The 25,954-nt window shown below is 37.3% G+C and overlaps 1 protein-coding gene across 1 annotated transcript in view; it reads left to right on the top strand.

Annotated features, from left to right (window-relative positions):
* The first annotated feature begins 282 nt into the window (after window positions 1-282).
* paxbp1 (PAX3 and PAX7 binding protein 1) overlaps window positions 283-25,954 on the top strand; it is a 47,344-nt gene continuing 21,672 nt past the window's right edge. Inside the window, exons 1-11 of the mRNA XM_073045062.1 lie at window positions 283-836; window positions 4,903-5,028; window positions 6,540-6,713; window positions 7,216-7,431; window positions 10,517-10,620; window positions 11,209-11,429; window positions 13,131-13,317; window positions 20,446-20,569; window positions 21,586-21,688; window positions 22,046-22,161; window positions 25,181-25,380. Coding sequence (XP_072901163.1) covers window positions 353-836; window positions 4,903-5,028; window positions 6,540-6,713; window positions 7,216-7,431; window positions 10,517-10,620; window positions 11,209-11,429; window positions 13,131-13,317; window positions 20,446-20,569; window positions 21,586-21,688; window positions 22,046-22,161; window positions 25,181-25,380 — 2,055 coding nt within the window. The 5' untranslated portion in view covers window positions 283-352. The remainder of the gene's footprint in view (window positions 837-4,902; window positions 5,029-6,539; window positions 6,714-7,215; window positions 7,432-10,516; window positions 10,621-11,208; window positions 11,430-13,130; window positions 13,318-20,445; window positions 20,570-21,585; window positions 21,689-22,045; window positions 22,162-25,180; window positions 25,381-25,954) is intronic.

Raw genomic sequence — 25,954 nt, forward strand, 5'->3', positions numbered from 1 at the left:
GCAGCATCCGTGAGAAAAGAGTAGCCAACGTTTCGGGCCGAGACCCTTCATCAGGAATGGAAATCGGCCCGGACTTCTGGGGGCGCTGCAGCTGGATGTCGGTTCGAACTCCGGGGAAGGGTGTGGGGGGCGCGATGACTGGAACTCGGCCCGGACTCTGGGGGGCGCTGTGGTTGGGATTCGGCCCGGACGCTGGGGGGCGCTGTGGTTGGGATTCGGCCCGGACGCTGGGGGGCGCTGTGGTTGGGATTCGGCCCGGACGCCAGGGGGCGCTGTGGCTGGGACTCGGCCCCTCCGCCGGCTACTTGAGGCTACATCGCTGCCCGCCGCAGCCCTTCATTTCACTGCGACAATGTTTAAGAAATCACGCAGAAACTTTAGGCGGCGGAACGATTCTGAAGAGGAAGAGCGGGAGGATGGATCAAGCCAGGAACCGGCTCAAGTCGGCGGGGGAGCCGAGGCCGCGCTCATCAACAACAGCCACGAGAAGAGTGGCGAGCCGCCGCCAACCCTGGGTATCTGCGAACCTGGCGTCGGCCTACCGCTACTCCCCAAACCGGTCCTCTGCGCCCCGGGACTCGGCTCTGTCAAGTTCTCGCCGGGCCTAGATCCTGCTCAACCCCTACAGGGCCTAGTCGCCCCCAAACCTGCGGCTGGCGTCGGTCTTGTCAAAACCGCGCCGCTCCTCGACACTTTCAAAGCCGCGTCAGGCCTCGGCCTCGCCAAAACTGCGCTCGCCTCCAGTGCTGCCAAACTCCCTGGCAAAGACAAGAAAAGAAACCGAGAAAAGGAGGCGCCCCGGGCGACGTTACTCAGCTTCCAAGATGAAGAAGAAGGTGAGCAGTCACCGGATTCAGTCTTGGAGCTCAGATTCGCAGCCATGAGGGGTTTGCAAGGCATTGTAAATATACTGTACTTAACGGTTACAGATAATTGTGTATTCTTGACTGAAACCTGTAGTATAGTTCATCAGCTAGGCCTGTTCAGTTTTATTGTACATATGTGGAATTTTATATCCATCCATTATATGTAACTTTCAAGAAGTGGCTATAACAAAATTTTACAATTCCTACTCAAGAAGTTTGGGATGTACCTTTTCAAACTGCAGTCCTTTTGACTTTAAGATTATGCTGGTGTTAATGGCACAGCACACTATGTTGCAAGATAATTTGATCTGTAACTCGCTAAGGGTTTTGGAAGCTAGTAGCAAGTGAATTTTGAAATGATCATTAAATGTTAGAGTTTATTATACTTCAAATATTTGGCACATTTAGAAAGCTTTGCTTTTGCTTATGTCGCTCCTAATAATTTCAAAAACATATATACTGTAAATGAATATACACTACATATTTTCAGTTAAAAATGATTTGTAAGTTTGTTCAAAGTTCCCCAACCTCTTACTGTTGCTGTTAAATTTCCATTATTCAACCCAATGCACTTCTTGTTACTGAACATTTTTATTTTTTATATTACCTCCAGGTCAGTGGCTTCACCACAGTTGAAATCTTCTTTCTGACTTACTGTCTTAATTTACGTGTTACCTCACACTATGTTCTTCCATTTTCCCTGTGATATTATGTATAAGTTAGTCTTCAACTGGTAGGGATTCACTTTGCATTTTGTTACATCACTCTACAAGAATTGCTTGGGTGTCTCCTTAAAATTTCATAGTGAAAAGAAAGACAATTGATTCAATAATGTTGGTGCTTTGTTTAAGAGGTCAACAGCAAGATATCTGCAGAGATCCCACTCACGAGCAGATTGTGGTCACACATGATGGACTATTCCATTCACTGTAAATGCAGACAGGCTGCACGTCAGCAAATTATTCTGCATACACAGAAAGATGCCGTGACTGAGCAGAAGGCTAAGAAGACTGTCCTAATTGAACAGAGATGTGGCCTACATAAATTCCTTTCTTCAATAGCAGTAGAGATTTGCAACCTTATCTTCACACCCCAGCCTTTCTGACTTTCTCATTGTGATCAGAGCCTCCACAAATTGAGAAGAATAACAGTAACACCATCTAAACGCATATGATTTAGCATCGCTCATCGTTTGTTTCAAAGATTAATACAATTTTGATTTTGGTGTCTGCCAGGAGATCTTTGTATCATTGTCTAGCCATTTCTCTAGGAGGTGTACAAGTTTTAGAATATCTCAAGCTCAGGAATTAATATCTCACCAAGGCTTCTCAGGCAACATACTTGATGCCCTAAAGCCAGCCACTCTGTAATTTGGGTCAGCTGGCTGGGGGCAACAATCTGAGGCTGAACTTCTCAAGTAAAAGGTTGTTGTCTTCCTGGAACGAGGCTGCAACCACAAAGGAAAACTGCAGCATAACAAAATGCCAGGAGTGAGAGAGTTTAATCTGATAAAACAACAGTATATTATGGCGTGTTTATTATTTAATTTTGTTTTATATTTAATAAGAACAGTCAACCGTATTCTCAGGGCGCATATCATTTAGTCCAAAAGTAATCAGCAATAGCATCTCCTCGCTGACTGTCAACATAACACATCTCAGGGATGCGTGCTTAACCGACTGTCCTACTCCCTCTACACGCATGATCGTGTGGCTAAGTACAACTCAAAAGGCATCTAAATTCACTGATGACACCATTGTTAAATTGGTAAAAATCGCAGATGGGAATGAGACTTGCATAATGAGATAAATCCGCTGGATAAGTGGTGTCACAATATCAGCCTTGGAATCGTTGTCAACAAGACAAATACAAAATAAAATTTATTATAAAGTCACATACATGTCACTACATACAACCCTGTGCGGGAACAACTATAGAACAGTAACTGTAATGAGGATAAATGGACAACAAACTGTGCAAATGCACATATAAATAACGGGCATGAAATAACAAGATAGACCGACCATCAGTTGTGGGTACACTTAAGGTAGAATGAGTGTAGTTGTTCTTTTTTGTTCAAGAGCCTGATGGGTGAGTGGTAGTGACTGTTCCTGAACCTGGTGGTCCAAGTCCTGAGAGACTTGTACCTTCTACTTTATGCCAGCAGAGAGAAAAGCATGGTCTGGGTGGTGAGGATCTTTGATGGATGCTGCTTTTCTATGACAAGGAACTAATTATAGATTTCAGGAATAGGTAGTCAGGACACACACCAGTCCTCATTGAGAGGTGAGCAGCTTCATGTGAACCAATCACAAACAAGAGAAAATCTGCAGATGCTGGAAATCCATCAACACACACAAAATGCTGGAGGATCTCAACCCGAAACGTCGACTGTATTCTTTTCTATAGATGCTGTCTAACCTGCTGAGTTCTTCCACTATTTTGTGTGTGTAGCTTCAAATGAAGATTGAGGTGAGTGAGGCTGCGTTCCCCACCCCCATTTTAATCATTTTTTACTGGAGTACCATTGAGAGTGTCCTAACCAGCTGTATCAACGACTGGTATGGGAATTGAAAGGCATCTGATTGCAAGTCCCTGGAACGCATTGCAAGGACTACAGAGAGGATTATCGGGGGGTCTCTGCCACTCATTAGAGATAATTTTCAGAAGTGTACACAGGGCCCTTAGCATTGTCAGTGATCCCTCCTGTCTGTCCAACAATCTCTGACCCCCAAGGCTGGAGGACAAGAACTGTTAGGATTGGAAATAGCTTCTTCACCCAAGCCATAAGATTGCTGAACTCCCTGCCACCACCCAGGTCTCATCAAGTGTCAGTAGCGTTATACTGTTACTTTTTAACCTGAATATGTACCTTACTATTTGTGTTGATAATTACTTTGGTGTATGTTGAATTATAAGTACTGTGTTGTGCAGCTCTGTCTGGAGGAGAATGTCTTGTTTGGTGGTATACAGTTGAATGGCAGTAAACTTGAACTTGAAGTTCCTGGGCGTCAGCATCTCAGAGGGTACTTCCTGGGCTCACCACATTGATGCAGTCACAAAGGAGGCACCCCCTTGGCTGTACTTCATTATGAGTTTGAGGAGTTTTGGTACATCACCAGTAAACATGGGCACTCTGCTATTGATTTAATCATTCTTGCTATTGCCTTCTAATAAAACTTGCATCCCTTTCAAGCCTCCCTTCTCATGGCACCTCTCATACCTTTGTGCTTGTTTAAATCTTTTTACCATTGGTAATATTTCCTCTTTTAACAAATCTGAAATACTGAGTAGTTCTTTCATCAAATGGTCTAAGCTTTATTGAATGTTCCTAACACCTTCTGTTTTAGACCTTAGATCTTCAACAGTAGAATTATTGGCATAATTTAAGAAAATTATTAAAAGCAAACACATGACAGAAAACAGATTGTGTGTAACATTAGAATTTTTTATAACAAGGAGAAAGTTAATATATTAAATTTAAGCACTAATACAATCCAGTGTTTAACTGTTAGAAAAGGCAAAATTATGCAGACGAGAAATCTAAAATACAACCAGAATATTCAGAAAGACAGTAGTTGCAGGTAATAGTTTTAAGCAAAAGGCATTTCCTAATATTTTAAAATTTTTCTCCTTAAATATTTCTTGGCATTTCCAGTATTTTTTGTCCATTCCTTATTTTAAAGGTGCAAAGTTTCAAATTAGCATCAGAACAGTGTGTTCTGCATTATATCGAATGTGGTCTTCAAGGAAAAAAATGTCATGCCTTACTAAACTCTTTGGGAGAGTGGCTAATGTAGCTATAAAATTTAAATCTGTGTTTAAAGTACATCATTTGTTTTGTGCCTGACAACTGGTTTTATATCACTCGAAAGTCACACCTTCTTTGCTGGTTTTGTTTTTGCTTGTCATTGTTGGACTATGAAAATTAATTTTTTTTTAAAGGTCAGATTCTAAAATTAGTATGTTTTCTGTTTAGAGAATTGATGTTTGTAAATTGCCACATTCATGTTTTATGTTTTATTTCCTTCGACAGAAGAAGAGGTCTTTAAAGTGAAGAAATCAAATTATAGTAAAAAGATAGTAAATAAACTCAAGAAAGAGTACAAGGAGGATCTGGAAAAATCCCTGGCAAAAACTGAAGGAAACTCTCAGGGTTCAAGTAAGTAGTAACATTATAGATGTTATGAATTTTATAATTCTTTAGCTAGTATTGGAACACCACAGATTGGTATATATTAATTTGGTTGCTTCTGCAAGCCACAAATCATGAAATTTTGCTTCTCGGATCTATTTAAACCCAGTGTATTCCAGAAAAAGTAGGTATTCTGAGAGAAATTTTATTTTCACCAAATTCATGTTTTCTAATAACAGTTTCAATGTTCTTTTGACTTGTTTCCCATGCCCTTAATAAACTTCATCGCATCCTAGACAATGATGTCTGACTCTTAACACACACCAAATCACATTCACTCATCATAATTTTGATGATCTGTGAAACGTTTTTTTGCTTGGTGAATAATTACGATGATCTCTGGTCATGCATCTTCACAACTTGAAACTATCATTTCTATTTGCATCATTTAATGTCTCATTGTATTTATCTTTCTTGTGTTTAAATCCTTCCAAGCCCTAATCTCTTCCCTATCTCTATAGTTCTCTGGAAACTAAGGACCAAATCTGACTCCTTCCACATCATCAATTTTATTTGCTTCACTATTGTCTGCTCCGCATGCTCTAAAAGTTCTTTACTAAATCTCTCTAAATCTGTAATTATCGTTCTTTAAATCCAATATGTGCTTTGTTTTCTTGATGATACTTGGCATAAAAAATGTGGCAAAATATAAATTGATAAATTCCCATTTTCAAGCTCATTAATTTCGTAGTAAGTTTTTAGATCCACCAAGATGCTGACATTATGATCTTGAAGTGTTGTCTCTACCTGATCAGGGTGTGTTTGGTACCAAATAAACTAGAAGAATATCTGAGTATCATCTTTCATGATTTAAAAATGTGGATCCAATTTGTAAAAAAAAAACAGAAGGGCTGCTAAAATTTTGAGGAACATGCTGCTGAAGTAATGGAAAGGAGGGAATGTGAGACAAAACTAGTTATAGATTCTTCCTACCTGAGTAAGCTGCTTGAAATCTAGACTGAATTCTGCTTTACAATTTGTATTCTAATTAATTTTCAATTCTCTGCATGGGGCAGATAATTGCATATTTTAGATAATACAGGAAAACCATTGCTCAACAGCACCAATAAGGAAAAATGCTTTATGGAATGATCCATTTAGTAACTGCTTTGTTTCTAAATGTTTTATTAAGTATTTGCTCTAAAAAGTGAATGTGCATGATAGATTTTGGCATAAGTGTGAATATTGTGTACCAATAACACAAAATACCAAAATTAATATCTTTGTTGCATACTGGTGTTAAATGTGCTACGTTTTCATGATGTTGTAGAATTAGACACCATTGGTATCTGATTATTTTTCAATAGTTTGAAATTATTTTTTTCCTTTACTACCACCACTACCTGACTCCTCTCAACCACCTGTCTCCCACTCTTCATCACCCTCCCCATCCTTAACTCTGGTTAATATCCTGTATGTTGAGATGCGCAATTCATGTTCGATTCTCGTGTGTTCAAGGCTTCTAACTTCCTTGACAGTTATTACTGCAGAGAAACCTATTTTGGTGAAGGAACCTGCACAGGATGATTGCCAGAGTGATAAAGGAGAGGAGGAGATGGAAGTCGATAGCGATGAACAGGATGAAGAAGGCAAATCCAAAACTGTGGGAGCGTTTGGTAATACGCTCTCTACACTGAATACACTTCGACCAGGTGCGAAATATGTATACTTGAAACATTTCTACGGACTATCATTTTGACATCCAGTTTCCAAATACCCAGGTTTCAATGTGTGATATATTTTGTTTGTCAGTAAACTGAAATTTCAGATAAAATGTTCTGTAAACTAATAATTTCCTAAAAGAAGCTGAATAATAGCATTTTTATTTCCAATCTTTATAAAGTTGTCTTTCTATAATGCAAAATAAAATCTATTAAGAATTAAATTTGTTCATAACATGTCCATGCCTTTAAACAGACTTTAATTTTTTAATCATTTGCTGAATATTATATATTTATATTAAACATATTAAATAATAAAGGATCAATAACCTATAGGCAAAATTGTATTGTTAAAGTAATGTTAATGATTTAAATTATCTGAACTTAATGCTTTGTATGCCTTCCTAGTATGCAAGTAGAAGCTTTTTTTAATGAACTTAAATGCAGTTTCATAAGCATTTATCCAATTAGCTGATTTGGGAGTTTCTTGTAGGAGAAATTCCAGATGCTGCTTTTATTCATGCTGCTCGCAAGAGGAGACAGATGGCTCGTGAGCTTGGGGATTGTCCAGCTGTAGAAATTGAGACAAGCACAAACCGACTTGTACGTGAGGATGAGAATGATGCTAGTGATGATGACGATGAAAAACGCAGAATTGTTTTCTCAGTAAAAGAGAAAACACAAAGACAAAAGATTGCTGAAGAAATAGGTCAGTAATTTTCTTTGTGATAATCATGCACAAGAAGTCAATTTAATGATTTAGGCTTTTGCTGTCAAAGCTGTGTCAACTGTCAGTACACTTCCCTAAAACTTTTAAATGGTTTAAGCACTGAAGCAGTGGTAATTTGATTTGTCAACAGAAGATTTGAGGCCTGTGAACAGAATCAATAACTATGAATTTCCTTTACTAATCACATTGAAGAATTTTTATCATACCGTACGAAGTCTGAATCAGAAAATATGATTAGTTAAGTCAATGACAATGATATATAGAAAGTAAAATAAAGAAATAGAAAGAAAATAGAACTAAGATTGGGAGATTAAAACAAAATAAAAGGATTTTATAAGTTTATTTTTTGATCTTGAACTCTTAAAGATTCGGAAGAACATGAGACATTTTAATGGAACTAATACTTGCATTGTAGAAAGCTTACTGGAATGAAGAATCTTTAATAGTCTATGCAACTGTAGTGCACACTTGGCTTGTAAGGCCAACAACTTCTCAGTATTTGAATATCAAATCTCACAGCAAGACGCTGTTCTAGCAGTTCCTGTGTACCAAAGAGGGTAACTCAGTTTTTGCCCAATGGAAACCATGGAGGAACTCCTTACTGAAATTCAGGACTTTGGCATTCAAATCGGATGAATTTCAACCATCAGTTGTAGCAGGGCTTGCATGTTATTATAGGCTACAAAAAGAAGTTGGGCAGCATTGCTGACAACACAAGATATCCATTCCTAATGAGCTCAAAACATTCTATACACATTTTGAACAGAAGGGGATTGTAATGTCACCACCCACTCTGGGTGGGTTCAGGTACATCCCCCAATGTACCTGAACCCACACCTAAAGAATGAACTGCGGAAAGCACCATGCCTGGATGGTGTCCTTAGTGTAGACATCAGCTTGTTTGCAGACATTTTTAACCATTTCCTGCTTCATTCTGAGATTCCCAACTGCTTTGAAGACACACTTTTTCTCAATGTCAGCAAAACAAAACAGCTAGTCATTGACTTCAAGAAGGGTGATGGTGTATACAATCTTGTTTATATTAATGGCGCTGAGGTTGAGAGCGTTTAAGCTTCAAGTGCCCAGGAATGAGCATCACTAATAGCCTTTCCTGGGCCAACCATGCAGACAATGTGGCCAAGTAAACTCACCAGCACCTCTACTTCCTCGGGAGGCACAAGAAATTTGGCATGCCATCTTTGACCTTCACCAATTTTTATCAATGCATCACAAAACATTCTATATGGATGTATAATGGCTTGATATGGCAACAGCTCTGCCTGTGACTGTAAGAAACCGCAGAGGTTTGTGGGCACAGTTTGGCAAGTGGATTCTTGATGTCACAGTCTACCTTGTTTGTCCTTGCGCCTGGTTGTCTGTCTGCCTGCACTGCACTTTCTCTGTAACCGTAGCACTTTATTCTCATTGTTGCTGGTTTACATCATACTACCTTCAATACACTGTTACAAAGCAATGATCTGTGCAGACAATATGCATGAGTTTTTCATTAGTGTATGTGACAATAATAAACCAATGTTTACCACAACTTCTGGCTGCTCACCCGCCTCTTTAAGAAAGCTGTGTACCCCATCTGAGCCATCCCTGGTAGGCAACGTACCGTCTGGGAGTCTCCTTCGCGTTCGCAGAATCTCCTGTTTGTTCTCCTAATAATTCAATCCCATATCGCTACAGCTCTCCTCTTCTTCCCCCTCCACCTTCTCTTCTGAGCCTCAGTGTCACAGACCTGGTCACTGCAGCTTTCCCCTGGTAGATCATTGCCCCCCCCCCATCCCCCACACCCGCAGTATCCAAAGCAGTGTACTTGTTATTGAGGGTAACAACCACAGGGGTACTTCGCACTGTTTGCCCATACCCTTTCCCTTTCCTGATAGTTATCCAGCTGCCTGCCTCCTGAACTTGGGCATGAGGACTTCCCTGTTTCCTATCAACTCTCATTCTTCCAAATGAACCATAGGTCATCCAGCTCCAGCTTCCTAACATGGTCTGTAAGGAGCTGCACCTGATGTAGCAGTCTGAGATACTGTGAGATCTCCCACATCTTGCAAAAGGAATACACCGGTGTTGCTGCTCTAGGTAGGCAGTAATAAAGAAGTGGAAACTTGACAGAAACCTCAAGCTAGACAACTCCTCTTGTTGAAACTCTTGAGCCAGAGCTTCAGTTCCCCGTGCTAATTGTCTACTCCAACAATGGCTGCTCCGCTTAAATTTCACTTTTATTGGCCTAAGTGACACTCGTATCACTAAAAGACTTACTCTTTTCAATAGTTTTCGATATTGATAGAAAAATAATTTTTTCATCTGTATTTCAACTAAAGGAAAATAACCACAAATGGTCAAAATATACAGGAAATCTGTGATGTTAAATTTTGTGTCGATTTTATTAGATGATGGTGTCAAATATATGGCAATTCCCAGTTATTAAATGCTGCAGTATAAACAACCTCAGTGTAACAGGGAAATTGCTTTTCTAGAAAATGGACCATATTGCAATTTTTTTTAAATTGCAATATGTTATGTTATCTGCATGTGTCAAGATCTGCAAGATGAAAAAAGTTTGTTTATTTCCTTTATTTACACATAACTTCAGTATCTTGAATTTTGGGTAGTGATTTGTGAATTCCATTTGTTACCCTTTTGGAATATATTACAATAACAATAATGCTCAACTTTTCAATTCAATTTAGCATGGATTTAAGCAGGACTTCAGTGTTTTTCAAGATTGTTTATGTTATTGTAAAGGAAAATTAAATGACTTACTCTGGACTCAAAGCAGCATTGAAAAAACATAATAATCTTGAAGAACACAATAAAAACCTAAATATACATACAAAACCAATCCTATAAAACAAAATATACAATTAACTGTTACATACCTAGACTGATTGTATATACATAAAGTGAAGTTAGGTGACGTTTATGTAATGGTGGTGGGGGTGTTGAACATGTTGACGGGTTTGAAGGAAATAGCTGTTTTTGAGTCTAGTGTCCTGGTGTAATGTAGTAGTTCTGGTAGTAATTTGCACCTATTTCTGTGTGAGAACAGGGATTGAAGGAAGTGATGATGAAGCACTTGACACAACAGATCAGGATGAAGAATTAAAGATGTGGGAACAGGAGCAAATCAGGAAAGGAATTAGTGTCCCTCAGGTAACTTCTTGCTATATAAACAAGGTGTAAGTAATTAAGATTATTTTCAATTAACCTTTTTTGAATAATTCTGTAAATATTCTTTTGAAAGTGAATGACATTGCAACCATTTATTTGTCACCACCTAAATATTGCAGTCCTGTTTGATAGTCTGTCAATCCATATCCTATGGTTAATATCATAGTCTAATTCTTCACAATACATTTAATACAAACTATTATTTTGAATTTCAAAACTTCTTATAACATTTTGGTGGATTACAAGCATCTCATTGAAACCTATATGTGCCAATGCATTTTAAAAAATTCTTGGGAAAGAAAGACATATGCATATTTTATGGTATATGTGTGAGATATTAAGTAACTGTAGATTGTAACAATTAATATTCTTTTGCTCCCTAATTGTTCCTATTATGTGCAATCCTAGCAAGTACTTGTCAAACTTAGTCTATGAATCTACAGTAAATATTTACTTTAAAATATTGAGATAATTTTTTTTTACATTTGTTCAATTTGAAGCAAAATGTCTTTTGTCTATTCAGGTATTTAACTTTTTGAAAGTAGTTTACAGCTTTATCTTTTTGTATAGGTGCCAAGCAACCATCCTACAGATTCGGCTAACATGTACTACCAGAACAGCTACCAGGCTATTCCATATGGTTCTTCGTACAACCTTTCTTACACATATAATGCCTATGGAGCAACAGAGTCCAAGTCTATCAAGACAGATAATGCTATTCCTTTCAAACCTTCCATTAATGAGATGCCTCCTGTTACTATTGATTTGGTAAAGAAACGCCTTAAAGACAGGTAGGGCAGACCAGCTCTCTCAAACAGGCTTCTGAGACCTGTGCTGTAGCTTTCTATCCTTCAGGCGCAAAGCAGCCTGGTGAAGAAGTGACAGAAATGTGTCGTGGGACATTTACTAAACAGCACACATTCTACATAAGAAGACATCAGCCAGTACTCGATGTCGTCTTGGAACACGACATCGGTCATGACTGTATGACTACAGTCTGTGTTTTAAGAATGCAATATCATATTTGCACTTCTGAAACTGTACCCACTAACTTTTAAAGAGCTGGATCTTAGAGATCTTGTGCAATGGTGACATAAGGCAAGATTTAATTGACTGAAAATTTATTACATTTTTATACTGTAAAGTACAAGTTTACTTGACCAGTTATGTTGAATTTGGTAGAAAGATTGTTCGTTTCAAAGGCTGCTGCTGTTACTTTATTGCTAATGATAAAATTTGTACAAGTTATTTATGAGGCCCACTAAAAGGGAAAACAACGCTTACTAATCCAGAAGTAATTTTGATTGATTTAATTTTGATAGACATCTTACCTCTTTGCAGCTCCAGTCTTAAACTAAGTGTGTGGTAAGTGTGATGATGAGGGATTTTTATTCCAGTAGGGAAGAATATCGAAAGAGGTTGAAATTTGTAAACAGAATATAGGTATAGTACATTGGAATTTCATCAGATTCTGATCAAACTCTCAACAGAAAGTTAATGTCAACATTTAGAAAGAACACAGGAAATAATGGCTGCAGTAAACTTAAAATCATCAACTTAGACATTTTAAGAACCATAAAAGTATAGCTATGTTTAAGATTGTTGCTTTTAACCAATTGAGTCCACTTGGGTTAATTCAAAGCTCTTTATTTAATGCTGCATGAGAAAAGAATTATGTCCAGAATTTGTAATCAATGGCAATTCTCATGTGCCCATTAAATCATTTTAATCTTATAAATTGATTATTTTCTTTACTTTCTGGTATCTTTTCCATCAGCATTATCCAAGAGATACTTATGGATCAGTTTCTCTAATTGAATTTTAAAAAAGTAGAATGGAAAGTAATAGTAAGGGGAGATGTTTCATGCCTAAAATGGACTTAAATCTATAATTAGTTAATATAATATAAAAGTTTGATTGAACACATCAAGTTGTTCAGCTGTTTCTGCACTGCCACAAACCAGTTTCCTCCATGACAATCTGTTCCTCTCCTTGGACTTGACAGCTAATAGAATATAAAACATTATGGTGTTAAATCAAATTTTAAAAGTTTATTGGACTTTAGAGCTTTTTATAAACTAAACTAGAGGTTTAATTATTTGAAGTCACATAGTCACATGTAGCTGCCTTGCTTACAAACATTAAAAATTTATCGGGAATAACTAGAGCTCTCGATAAACTTGCAATGAATTATGTGATCTGTACGTCTGGAATCAGGGCAGTTGTGTATGCTTGCAATTACCTTCATTATGATTTCATAACTATTTCATATGGTTATGATTTCATCTTTCAACTTGTCATCTCAAAGTATTACAGCAGATAGATTTATTAATATCAATATTAAGTAACAATGGTATGTCACTATTGATACAAAATGAAATATGATATAGAGATTTGATGCTCAAATTTTATTTTGTGGTATATAAAGCATTCCTATTTGTTCTTTAAAATCAATGCTTAAAATAACTTCCATGGATTGCTGTTGTTGTTAGGTTGGACTCAATGAAAGAAGTGCACAAAACAAATCAACACAGACTGGATAAACTTCATGAAGATCTGGAAAACTCTTCTAAAACAATAGAAAGACTTGAAGGCATCACCGATGATAATGGACGGTATAGATTCTTTCAAGAAATGCGAGGGTATGTCCGAGACTTGCTTGAGTGTTTCAACGAAAAGGTAAGTTGAAGTAGTTGTTTATGGACTTCCTGCTTGTAAGTAAAAAGAAAACAACTTTCATGTGCTATGTATTAAGGGTCCTCACCACAGGCGCTACTGTACTGATGGAGTAAACTGATGGTAGACTGTATTTGCAATTTCTTGATTTGAGTAATTGATATTCCAGCTGCCATCCACCATATTCCATTCACATAACATTAATACTATGCATTTCAATATATACATGTTGAAGAAAAATAACTAGGTAGGTTTTCCTCAGCATTTAAAGCTAGTGACAGATCAATGGACCATTAAGAGTGATTACCTGCATTGGGGTGCAAAAACTGTTGAAGTTATGATTTCACTAATTATCTTATATTTTGTAAAATTAGACATTCTCTTTTGGTGTATAACTTTTTCACCGTGATTTAAAAGTAGACAATGTTTTTATCTGTGAAAGTGAAATGCTGTCCAAGAAACTATTTAGACTCCAAGACTCATCTTTTTTTTTCAAAATTACTTTCTATTCCCTGATGTTGAAGGGTTTCTATTGTATATTGTGCATTCCATATGATTGTAAGATAAAATACCGCAGGGCGATAATAGTATGTAGGAGGTTCTTATTTAATATCCAAGTTAATTAATATTAATGATTTGTTTATAATCTAATCACTGTATAACACAAAACAAATGTGCTGAACCTTAGTGAACAAGCATGTATCTGAAATCCACTTGGGTTGTTATTGTGGTGAAAATGCACCTGGAAGCTAGTTACTTGCAAAAGAAGAAATTGCTGCCATAGCTCCAAACACCTAACTCAGGGGTCATTGGTGAAGGGCCTGCAATGCGTAGAGCAGCCTTGGTAAGAGTAAAGAAGAGATGAATTTGACAGAGGAGAAATAAAAGGGATGAAAATCTTCTCCGTGACAAAGCTGTTTAATCACTTCAGAGGCAGACAGCTGCATGTCAATGTTTTGTGATTAGTAATCTCTATAGGCATAGCCAGTGATATTCAGCTTTGTAGAGCTTGGGTTCAACTTCCTGAGAAATATAATTCCAGAGTATGAAGCATTAACAGGATAAATATCATTACATTTGTTTCTAGCCATTCTTGACTGTCCTCTGGGAGCACATACTGTACAGAACCAGGCCTTTTCTTAAGGTCATGCACAAAGTACAAGTTACATTGTTTTGTCATTCAACTGTTCCTTTGTTTTCACGGTGTATTGTGAATCTCCATATTAAATCTTGGAGAGGGGTGGGTGTTAACAATTGGTTGACTTAAACTAAACTTCTGTTTTTCAGTTCTTTTGCGCGAGTTAGGCGAGTAATAGCTCGTTTGAATTCTTGTAGCGTTGCATGTTGTGTGCTGACTGATTGTATTGTAAAATTACTGGCTGTTTACTTGCATCTAGAAATCTTCATGAACTTTGAAGTTTTTGTTTTTAGTAATCACACTCTAGCATTTGGAGCCACATAGAGTTCTAGATCATGTGATGGCAAAAATACCTCCGGTGGAAAAATTGCCATTTGTCAGTAGTGTGGTGAGAACTCTCAATACATTCTTTGGAAGAAGTGAACAGTGAAGATGTGCAAATTGTGTAGCAGTAAAACAGGGAGAATTTGATGTACCCTGACCCCATCGTTTCTGTCCAATTACAAGAGCTTTTCTTGTACCTGATATTGCTAAGATGCATACCTTCCAGTGAAGACTAAAAGAATAACAGTTAAAATTTTGTTTTAACTTTAAACTCAAGATGCGTCTTGTCTGAGTCTTGGCTTTAATTTCATGTGTCACTGGTCAAGTATTTGTATTGATGCGCTCCAAGAATCATTTAGTTTTTTTTTACCAGTTTCAGCTTGAGTGTCAGTTGTCAAACTGGAAATCTCGATCTAGCTCTAAGTTAATTTTTAAATTTAAACTATTTTGTTTTGAAACTTAATACATTCTTTGGAAGTAGGCAACTCTTCATCAGCACATTTATAGTTGTCCATAGAATGTGATATTTGGGAGTGTGTAATTACCATTTAAGCTAACAAACTTTTTTTAATCTCATTCCATGGTTTCTCATCTCAGCCTAGTGTTGCCCCAAGAGTATCATGTGGTTATTCATTTGTTTCCTTAGTGTATATTTCTGTTGTTCCTAATTCTATTTTCCATATTTTCTGATAAGTTAAAAGCAGTATATAATTTTCCATTGGGTACAACAAGGATACGTTTTTTTGGGGTCATTTTTATAGTTTCATATTGGAAGGGGGGGATGTTCCATTTTCTTTAAATTTTCTTAAAGCTTTCATGATAATGAACAAAGTTCACTGTTCCTCTCTGAACATCTCTGTAAACACGATAAAGCAAACTTACCTAATGTAGTAAAGTAGTTGGTAATTGTAGCCTGTAGAAACTAAACTTTTATCAATCTCAAATTGTATACTGAATGTCCTTTCTGAATTTTAGTCATCGAGTCCCAGAGTCCTGTCATGCCCGTGCTAACCATCAAGTGTGTATGGAGATACAGGTTGCAGATTCTGGAAACTTGGAGCTCAGCGGACAGGCAGCATCTGTGGATTCTGTCCATGGATGCTGCCTGACCCACTGAAGTTCCTCCAGCACCTTTCCGTGTTGCTCTACCTATACTAATCCTATTTACCAGAATTTTTAGTCTTTAGTCACCTTTGTATTGATATTCAAGTGCCCATTTGGATATTACCTCAATATTGTGAGTGTCCCTAAATACAACACCATTCAGAGTTCCGGATTCCAACCACCATCTGGATGAAAAGTTCTTCCTCAGATCCACTCTAAAACCTCTTTCCCCCTTAATTGATAGCTTTGCCCTTTGCTGTGTATATTTTTGCTTTAGGAAATGTCTCCTATTTTCCTTCCCACGTACATCTCCCCCTCAACCTCTTCCACCTCAAAGTACCACTTGAAAATCAAGTGCTTTCCTGGCGTACTTTCTCGGGCTTCTAGCCGGGTGCAAGTATCAATTATAATGGATGATTCAATGACAAGCTCTGCCATCTTCATCAGGGATGATGCCAGGGCATGTCCAGTCCAGTGGTATTTATACCCTCTCCCCCTCCACCAGAGTCAGTCTCTCCTGATTTGTTAGTCAGGAGAGTGTAAACCTGATTGGATGAAGAGCTCATCTGTGTCCCATTCTTTGGACTGTAAATGAACAAGATTAGCGCAGACACGTAGTGCAAATAATAGACCACCTTCATATTCTGTCAACGATTGCCCTCCAAATCTTCCCTTTCATTACAACATTCAAGATGAAAGTTGATACCTTTTAATTCTTCATAGTTCGTAACTTGCTAAAGTAGTGAAATAATTTCATTTTCATTCCTAGCCTTTTTTGGCATCTCCAAGCCCTGAATGCTTGAAACTGCAGTGAGCAATACAGTTCTGAATTATCTTGCTGCTTATTTCTCACCAAACATTAATGACAGAAATTGCTGCTTTTTGAAGCCAAACACACAAAACTGACACTATTTAAAAACTGCTCACTCTAAGCATGGCATAGTGACTAACAGCCATGCAAGTGCATGCGACTGACACTAGTTAGAAACTGTTCAACAGTTTCCTACCCCAAATAAACGGCATTGTATTCCAAATAAACAATGGGAATTCTGGCTTTTTTTTCACATTAATTTTTGTTCTTAAGAGTTATCACAAATAAGCAATGGGCTAATTAAACAGAATCCACTACCTATTTTGAGAACCCAGAACTAAAATGAAGTAACATTCAGCTGTCCCGTACCATTATTTCATGGGTGATTTACCACTTATTGAGAGTTTAATACAGATGCTGAATTATGACTTAGAAAATTGCATTATTACAAGAGAAGATAATAAGGTACTTACTGGTTCAAATGTAGATGTGCAGGCTTTAGAGCAGGTGTTCTCAACTTTTTTTTATGCCATGGACTGCTGCCATTAACCACTGGGTCTGTGGACCCCAGGTTGGGAACCCCTGCTTTAGAGGAATATTTAATCTCAAGTATGGTAACTAACTTGAATCCTTACAAAGTAGAGTTGTAGACAGTTTTGGAAGGTCAAATAATTGCTGCTTAAGGTTCACAAATGGAGGAGGAAGCAGACTTATTAAACCATAATGAATGAGTTGGCGAGGTAAATTACAAGTTGTTGCAAGATGGTGAAATAATTAGCAAGCTTAGATTTAATTAATGTAAAATATTTTTAATTCAAGTTTTGCTATGGAAATTTGAACCTGACTCTGTAATGGGCACAGTAATTCAATCAAACAAGAGAAAGTCTGCAGATGCTAGGAATCTAAAGCAGCACATGCAAAATGCTAGAGGAACTCTGCAGGTCAGGCCTTATGGAAACAAATAAGCAGCTGACATTTCGAGCTGAGACCCTTTCTTCAGGACAACACATCATGCTATTGAGTCCTGAAGAAGAGTCACGGTCCTAAATGTTGACTGTTCATTTCCACAGATGCTGCCTGACCTGCTGAGTTCCTCCAACATCTTATGTGAGTAATTCAATGTAGTATTCTATTGATTACTGGACTAAAATAACTAATTTCAAAGAGTTATGTGAAAAGATACTTAGTCTTGGCTGGCAACCTAGGAGGCCTTTACTGTTGATAACACAAATGGTGTCCATTGTGTGTTTAAGCCCTAGCTACGGAATTAAATAACTGATCGTCCATTCACATTTCACAACTGAAGTTATAGGTGATTTCATTTCAAAGGTAATTCTGGCCAAGAAATGCTTCAGAACTTCCTGAGGATAAAAGTATCCATGAACTTCCCAGGTTACAGGTTATGACAATAATGATTAATGCTAGAGATATCTAATACATTTAAAATAAGAGTTTTTGCTACCAGTTACGTTAGGGAGAATGAAATGCATTCAGTGGCCACTTTATTAGGTATATGAGTGGATCCATTAAGGTCTTCTGCTGCCATCCTTCACCCACTTCAAAGTTTGACTTGTTATGAGTTGAAGGATGATCTTCTAAACACCACTGTTAGTAACAACATGGTCATTGGGACTACTGTTGCCTTCCTGTCAGCTTCAACCAGTTCAGTCATTCTCCTCTGACCTCTCTCATTAATAATGTTTTTCCCCACAGAACTGCCGCTCACTGGTTATTTTTTGTACCATTCTCTGTAAACTCTAGAGACTGTTGTGAGTGAAAATCCCAGGAGATACTCACACCACAGTGTTTGGCACCAGCTGTGATTCCATAGTCAAAGTCACCTAGATCACATTTCTTCCCTATTCTGAGATTTGGTCTAGATGACAGCCAAACCTCTTGAACATGTCTGCATGCATTTATGCATTAAGATGCTACCACATGATTGGCTGATTAGATATCTGCATGACTGCAGGTGTACTTAATAAAGTAGTCACTGAGTGTATATTTAAAAGTATGTAAGTATTGACTTGAAGAGATGCAGTATATGCCTATGGTAAAAGGAAATGCTTACCTTACTAGTCATTTTTTTGCATTCATCATCAAAATAGCTTCCCCTTTGGGAGTGGGGATGAGATTGAAAGCAAGGTTTAAAATATTAATTTATTTTTAATTTCTTGAGAAGCAATGCCAGCTGGATTCTTATTTTTAAAGAGACTTTGTTATTTATTTGTCCCCTTGAAGCACAGGGAAATCTACAGTTCCAAGCATGTTAATTAAAAAAATCTTTTCGTCAAATGCATTTCAACAGTAATGTAATATGTTTCTACTTCTTGGAATCATCACTTTGTGTTCTTGACAATTTTGCAGTCCTCAAACACTGCTAATTGTAATTAAATTTAATATTGTTTCATGGTGTACAATAAACTGATCTATCACGCATTATTAAAGTGGTGCAAAGATTTTAAAATATATTTCTACGGAAGGTCTTTATACATGTAAGGTTACTTAAATTCTGGTATTTATTTATGTTTTTAGTCTGTTTGTCTTTTGCAGACTAGCAAGCCTTGCTTCATGGTACTGCCCACAATTATAACAATTGGGTTATAGTTGGCAATGCTGTTTATCTTTAAGATCATATAATTTCAAATGAATTGGTTATGGCTGCATCATTTCAAGACATTTTTTATATTGATGGCATTGAATCTGAATTGTTATTTTTGGTCATTGGGGTGCCAGCTATCTCAATATTGTAGCACTTGGCAAAACCTTCATCTACAGCATGTCTTTTAACACAGAACAGCGCACAGGAAAGTCCTCCAGATTCCGATGTTTGTGCTGACTAATGTGTCAGTGTAAGTTAATCTCACCTGCCTGCACATGATTTATATTCCCCATCCCACCCTCATTCATGTGCCTGTCTAAAAGCTTGTTCAATATTGTATCTGCTTCCACCATTTCCCCACCCTATTATTTCAGAATTACCGGGTTCCACTGTTGGACTGCTTGTGGAATTCAGTGGCAAAGGATAGTAGTAGTTGCAGCAAGAGATTTATGTGGGATTTCTGTGAAATTTAGGTAACCACCAGAACTCTGAAATCCTTCATAACCAGAGGCCATAGCCAAAAAAAATTCATTAAATGATTTTTGTTAATGACTAAACTTTGAATTTTCACAATTACACATGGCAATGAGCCTGTGCATTGCAAATAAGCACAAAAGTGCTTGGGTGTTTATAAGCTTGTGATTCTAAAATGTAGAGATGCATAACATGCCTTAGTGACTCGGACAGCTTTATCCGTACATATGAGTACTGAAGCTGTTTATGCAGTAGGTGAACTGGAATACTGTAAGAAATTCAAGATGAGAAGTTTTTCCATTTGCTTTAACCTGGTTTTTTTCATGCACGTCTACTGGCATTTCCTTGTCAAAAGATTGTGTTAAAAATGAATGCATGAAATACTGTACCAGTTAATCTGCAAAATTGTGGTTTCCATTAAGTACTTTTAAAAAAAAAAGTCATGTTGATTTTCATTTAACATTTGACTAAATATTTGGCAGCAGACTGAGTGGAAATTGACTCGTCGAGAAAGTTAATGAACCTTAACTAAATCCTGTTTCATCAGTGCTTTGGGCACTTTGGTTGAAGATATGCAGGGACTAGCTGGAATTTAAAACTGTTTCCATGGTGTAATTCGTGCTGACCAGGGCCTTTTATGAAGGGCCCAGGTATTACGTTGTATGTTATATTTTTCAGGTACCCCTGGTCAATGAGCTTGAAACTGCCATGCACCAGCTGCTGAAACAGCGGGCTACCCGGTTTGTCCAGAGACGGCAAGATGATATTAAAGATGAATCATCGGAATATTCAAGCCATTCAAGTCAGTCCATCTTGAAGGTTTTTATTATTCATTGAACAGCCTTGTTCACTGTAATAGATTAGATTAATAAGAATGCATATTAATCTAGCAGAGTGGTTTGAAGTTGCCATGGGAATCATTTGATATATTTAATTTAGTAGAAAAAAGAACTATATAGCTTACTTGGAGGAAGTAATGTCTTCTGATTACATGGCCAAATTATGATCATTATCTGTGGTACTGTTACATGACAGATGGACCATTTTTGCTTTGGATCAGATATGGTTTCTGCAGATAAATTGAAACTCATAAGTATTCCTAAAATTCAGTTAGGGAAGAATAGTTTTAAGGGTTTATTTGTGTTTGCTACATGAGAGTTCATTCTTATCATTCCCCATTTTGTTAGGTTATGATTTGAACTGGAAGAAACTCGAGGAAGAGCTTGACAGTTTATAGTGGCTGCATGATCTGCTGATCTCCATCAGCATAGTTCCACTAAAATGCAAAAAAGCCCTATGTTCATTTTAACTCAGCCATTAAGTGCAGCCTCACACTCAAGTGTCTGTGTGTGTGTGTGTTTTTATATATATATATTATATGTATATATAAAAAATGAAGATCTACCAATGGTGGTTCAACTGGGAGTAAAATGTCTCAAGTTTTCTACATATCTCACAGCCGACCTCAATAAAATATTTCTAAGAACAACATGCAAATTTCATAACACTTTCTAATTTTTGCTACTTAGACTTGTAAATTGATTAATTGGTAGATTATTACATTTTCTGCAAATTTGTATGCTGACAAGAATTCAATCATCTTTTAGCAATAACTGTATTTTTACTATGTAATTTTACTCTCTCTTGCTGGTTTCTAACTAATTTTATTGCTGGTTGCATTAATTTCTTACTCAATTTACAAACTCCTAATGGTGTGGGTCCCAGTAGGTTCAAATTGTGTTCAATGCAAATAAAGATTGTTTTACTTAGTATCGTTTTAAGATGACTTTTTGGTAATTGTAAACTTTATATTTTCAGGCAAAACAGCTATGACACCAAGCCTAGATGCATTTGGTCGTGACCGTGCTTTATATCAAGAAAATGCCAAACAGCGAAGGATCGCAGAGAGAGAGGCCCGCAGGTATGATTGCATGCTCTTTAAATGCATGTGGCTTCATTGTCCATTACTATTTCCTGCCTGAGTGTTTTGTCACTTTCATTTTCTATAGTGATTCCACCTTTGTTGTAATTTTTATTTTAGTTTGCGTTGTATTAAGATATTCACTGACAATAGTTGTGTAGCAGAATATGCATGCACTTGGACCTAGTGAGTTGGATTTTGTCCTCATTGCAAATTAAAACACAAGTTGATAGCATTTAGCACAGTTAATAAGCATGACAGTGAAGCAATTATATTTTATAGCTTTACAAGAAAATATTTCACTCAGAAGAAAATAGCATTATAAAATTATCAATAATTGACTGTTTATTATTTTAGAGCCCGTCGAAGATTGGCCAGAGAGCAAGCAGGCAAGATGAGTGAACACCATGAAGGGTTATCAAGTGATGATGAAGAGACATCCACAGACATCACAAGCTTTAATATGGAAAATGGTATGCTGCTTGAGAAATAAGCTAATATATTTGATAAATCAAGGAAAGCTAAACTAGTAAATTGCTAACAAAGTGCACCTTATGGAGGAAATTCATATTTTTATTCTGGGAATGATAAGATAGTTGGTGTTTTGTAGTACAGAGTGACCTGGAGATAGCCAGTTTCTTGAAAGTGGGATAGGTAGACTGTGCTGAAGATGGCTTTTGGCCACACTTCCCTTCATAGGCCATGATATTGAGTGCAGGAGTGTATGCTACAACAAGTGTATGGGACAGTGGAAAAAAGTTGAATTTCCCCTAGGGGATGAATAAAGTATCTATCTATCTATCTATCTATTGTTATTTTACACATATACAAGATATAGGTATGGCTGCATTTGGAGTGCTATGTACAGTTCTGTTCACCGTGCTGTAGGAAGGACATCAATAAACTGGAAAAGGTGCAAAGAAGACTTGCAAGGATGTTATTGAGATTAGAGGATTTGGATTTTGAGGAAAGCTGAATAGGCTAGGACATTTTTCCTTGGAGCCTAGGAGGCTGCGGGGTTTATAAAGTTATGAGGGTGGTAGGCCATGAATGTACAGAGTTTTTTCCCCAGGTTTGGAGACACAGATAGAGGGTATAGGTTTAAAGCATGAAGATTTAAATGCACTTGCAGATCAACTTTTTCAAATGGGGTGGTGCATATATGGAATGAGTTGCCACTGGAAGTGCTAGCGAGGTTACAATTATGATGTTTAAAAGACATTTGGAAAAGTATATGATAGGAAGTGTTTTGAAGGATATGGGCCAATCCAGTCAAAAAGGACTAGCTCAGTTAGACTACCTGGTAGGCATGGATGACTTGAGCCAAAAGGCCTTTTTTCCATGCTGTGTGCCTCTGACTCTAGATACAAAGTATGACATTTTTGAGCCATTTCAATGGTGAATTTTGTTTCTTTTGTGGAATAGTTTGACCAAAGATAGTTCAACTTGCAGGTAGTTTGTGTACGAGTCATCCAAGTAGTGCTCAATACTTCAGTGCTTTAAGAGATTACTAGACAGGTATATGGAGGAATTTAAAGGGGGGGGGAGTTATATGGGAGGCAGGGTTTAAGGGTTGGCACAACATTGTGGGCTGAAGGGCCTGTACTGTGCTGTACTATTCTATGTTCTGTGTTAACAAGGACACCAGTGATTCAGCACAGCTTCAAAATTTGCAAATGATTCCAAGCTTAGAAGCAGCAAAGGGAATGGTAATAGGCCATGGCTGTGGCTGACCTGACTGTAATCTTAACTCCCCATTCCTGTCTCCAGGTTGTCATCTTGCTAATTAAGTCTTTACCTACTTTACTTTAAAATATTAAAGGAATTCTTTCCACTGCCCTTTGAGGAAACAAATCTTTTAAAATAAATTCAATACTGTGAGAGGGAAGGATACTTTTCCTCTGTTTTAAATGGGTGATTTGTTATTTTTAAACACTGTTATCAGATCCTTCTTGTTAAGACCTCTTAGGGTTTTTGTATGTTTTTGTCAAATCATGTCACTCTTTTAAATTCTAGCAGCTACAAGCTTTTCTTGCCCTTTTCATGATAAGACATGTCAAGAAGCATATGGATCCTGGGCTCTGTCAACAGAAGCATAGAATTCAAAAGCAAATTCACTGAATCTTATTCTATAAAATATTGGAGTATTGGATCCAGTGCTGAGAATCCTATATTAAGGCCTTCACACTTTAGAGTGCAGAAAAGAATTACCAAAATAATTCCATAGAATTGATGATTTAGTTATGTGGATAAACTGTAGAATCAGGTTTTAAAACAGAAGGTTGAAAGGCGATCTGCTAGAGGTATGTAAAATCTGAAGGAATAAAGACAGGGTAATTAGTAAAACTGTTCCTGTTTGTAGAAGGTCAGGAACCAGAAGACACAAAATGAAGATGATTGGCAAAACAGAAGCAGATAATATATCAGGCCAGTAGGCTTTCATCAGAACTGGAAGAGTGTGCTTTAAGCTGCTGAGCGGAGGAAGAGTGGAAAGAATGGAGGGTCTGTGTGAAGGTGAAGATTTGGATTATCCTGGTGATACAATTGCTCTCAGTTGTGTCTAAAAAAGACAATTGAATGCTAGTTACTGTTTGTTGATCTTTTAGGGGGCTATAACTGGGAGGGGTAATTAGTAAGAGATTATAAATATGTATTGTGGACTGTGAGATGCAGAACTCAGCTGTTGCTGGAAATCTTAAATAAAACAGAGTGTTGGCAATCTTCTACAGATCAGATAGCCCTCTGAGTAGAAAGATAACGTTACTAATGTTTGACCTAAAACTAGCCAGAGTTAATGTTACAAGCTGAAGTGTTCATGAAATAGGAAGGGTCTCGGCCTGAAATGTCGACAGCGCTTCTCCCTGTAGATGCTGCCTAGCCTGCTGTGTTCTACCAGCATTTTGTGTGTGTTGTTGAGTTCATGAAATAGATGGCCAGCAACAGCTTTGTCTGCATCACACTGGTCCAGCATTTTTTTTCTTCCATTACCCATCCTTGATTATTAAGATTCCTGCAGACAGATCAACTCTGATTAACAAGCATTAATTTTCCACCATTAGATGCTACCAAAAAAAACATTTGTGTCACCTGGACAACCTTAATCTTCCTGCTTTTCCAGGCATTCTCTTTGTTCCCTCTTTAGAACTACTATCTGTCTTCCTACGAATTCACAGCATTTTCAGTTTCAATTTTGGATTTCTAAACCTGCTTTCTTTTTTTTTCAGTTTCCCATTCTTCAGTCAGTAATCTTGTAACATAATCAGGTCAATGTGTTGAACCTTCTCTTTTTAAATCTTGTTAACAATAACTGCAAAGGGAGAATCCATCTGGCTGTGTATTTCTCTTCTCAAGATGTCAACAAGTCTCCAAAAGTCTGTACTGTCTAATACTGTTAAATGATTTAAAAGCATTGACACTGAATTACGTGTTAAGGTGAATCTAATGCAGAAAAAAATGTTAAATGAAAACACAAAATTCTAATATCTTTTGTAGATCGCATTGTTAGTGAATCCAGGAAAGTATTTGAAGATGTTTTGGATGATTTCTGTACACTTGATTCAATCAAAAACCGATTTGAAGTCTGGCGGCAATTGTATTACACACATTACAAAGATGCATATATTGGCCTCTGCCTTCCAAAACTTCTCAATCCACTTATTCGATTACAACTCATCAAATGGAATCCTCTTGAGGTGAGTCCTGATGCTGAGTTTCACCCAAATTGTTGACAGTTCCTTATCTCCAAGTAAATGCTGTGTCACCTACTTTGTTGCTCCTTTTGTAGGTGAGACCTGATAATAGTTTATAAATGTACCTATGGTCAATGCTTTTCAAAGAATTAGAGTTTTGAATGCTGGCTTTGTGAATTCAATTTTCCCCATCAGCTAATGCTCCCATCTTGGCATTCCCATCAGTGGGATAAAGAGTTACTCGGTGACCAAATTTCTTGTACTTCAGTAGTCGCAAGAGGTTGACTAGCAAATGACACTGGCAGAGAACAGCTGATCTGTGTTGTCCTGTAAAATGTGTCTGACTAGAATGGAATAAAAATACTTTGGATGAGTAATATATTTTCTAATCAATGCAAGTATATTCTCTGTTGATTAGAGGAAAAAGACAGATGAAGAGTGAAAAATTCCAGTGATGTAAATTATTAGAATAAATCTGGAATAGCTGCACTAAACTTTTTTTTTATTAAAGTTGTGATGCCACTCCTCCCTATTTGTCTCCCCCTTTCTCAGATTTCACCTTCTACTGCCCTAGTAT

This window comes from Hemitrygon akajei, chromosome 5 (assembly GCF_048418815.1).
Source record: "Hemitrygon akajei chromosome 5, sHemAka1.3, whole genome shotgun sequence".
Classification (NCBI taxonomy): Eukaryota; Metazoa; Chordata; class Chondrichthyes; order Myliobatiformes; family Dasyatidae; genus Hemitrygon; species Hemitrygon akajei.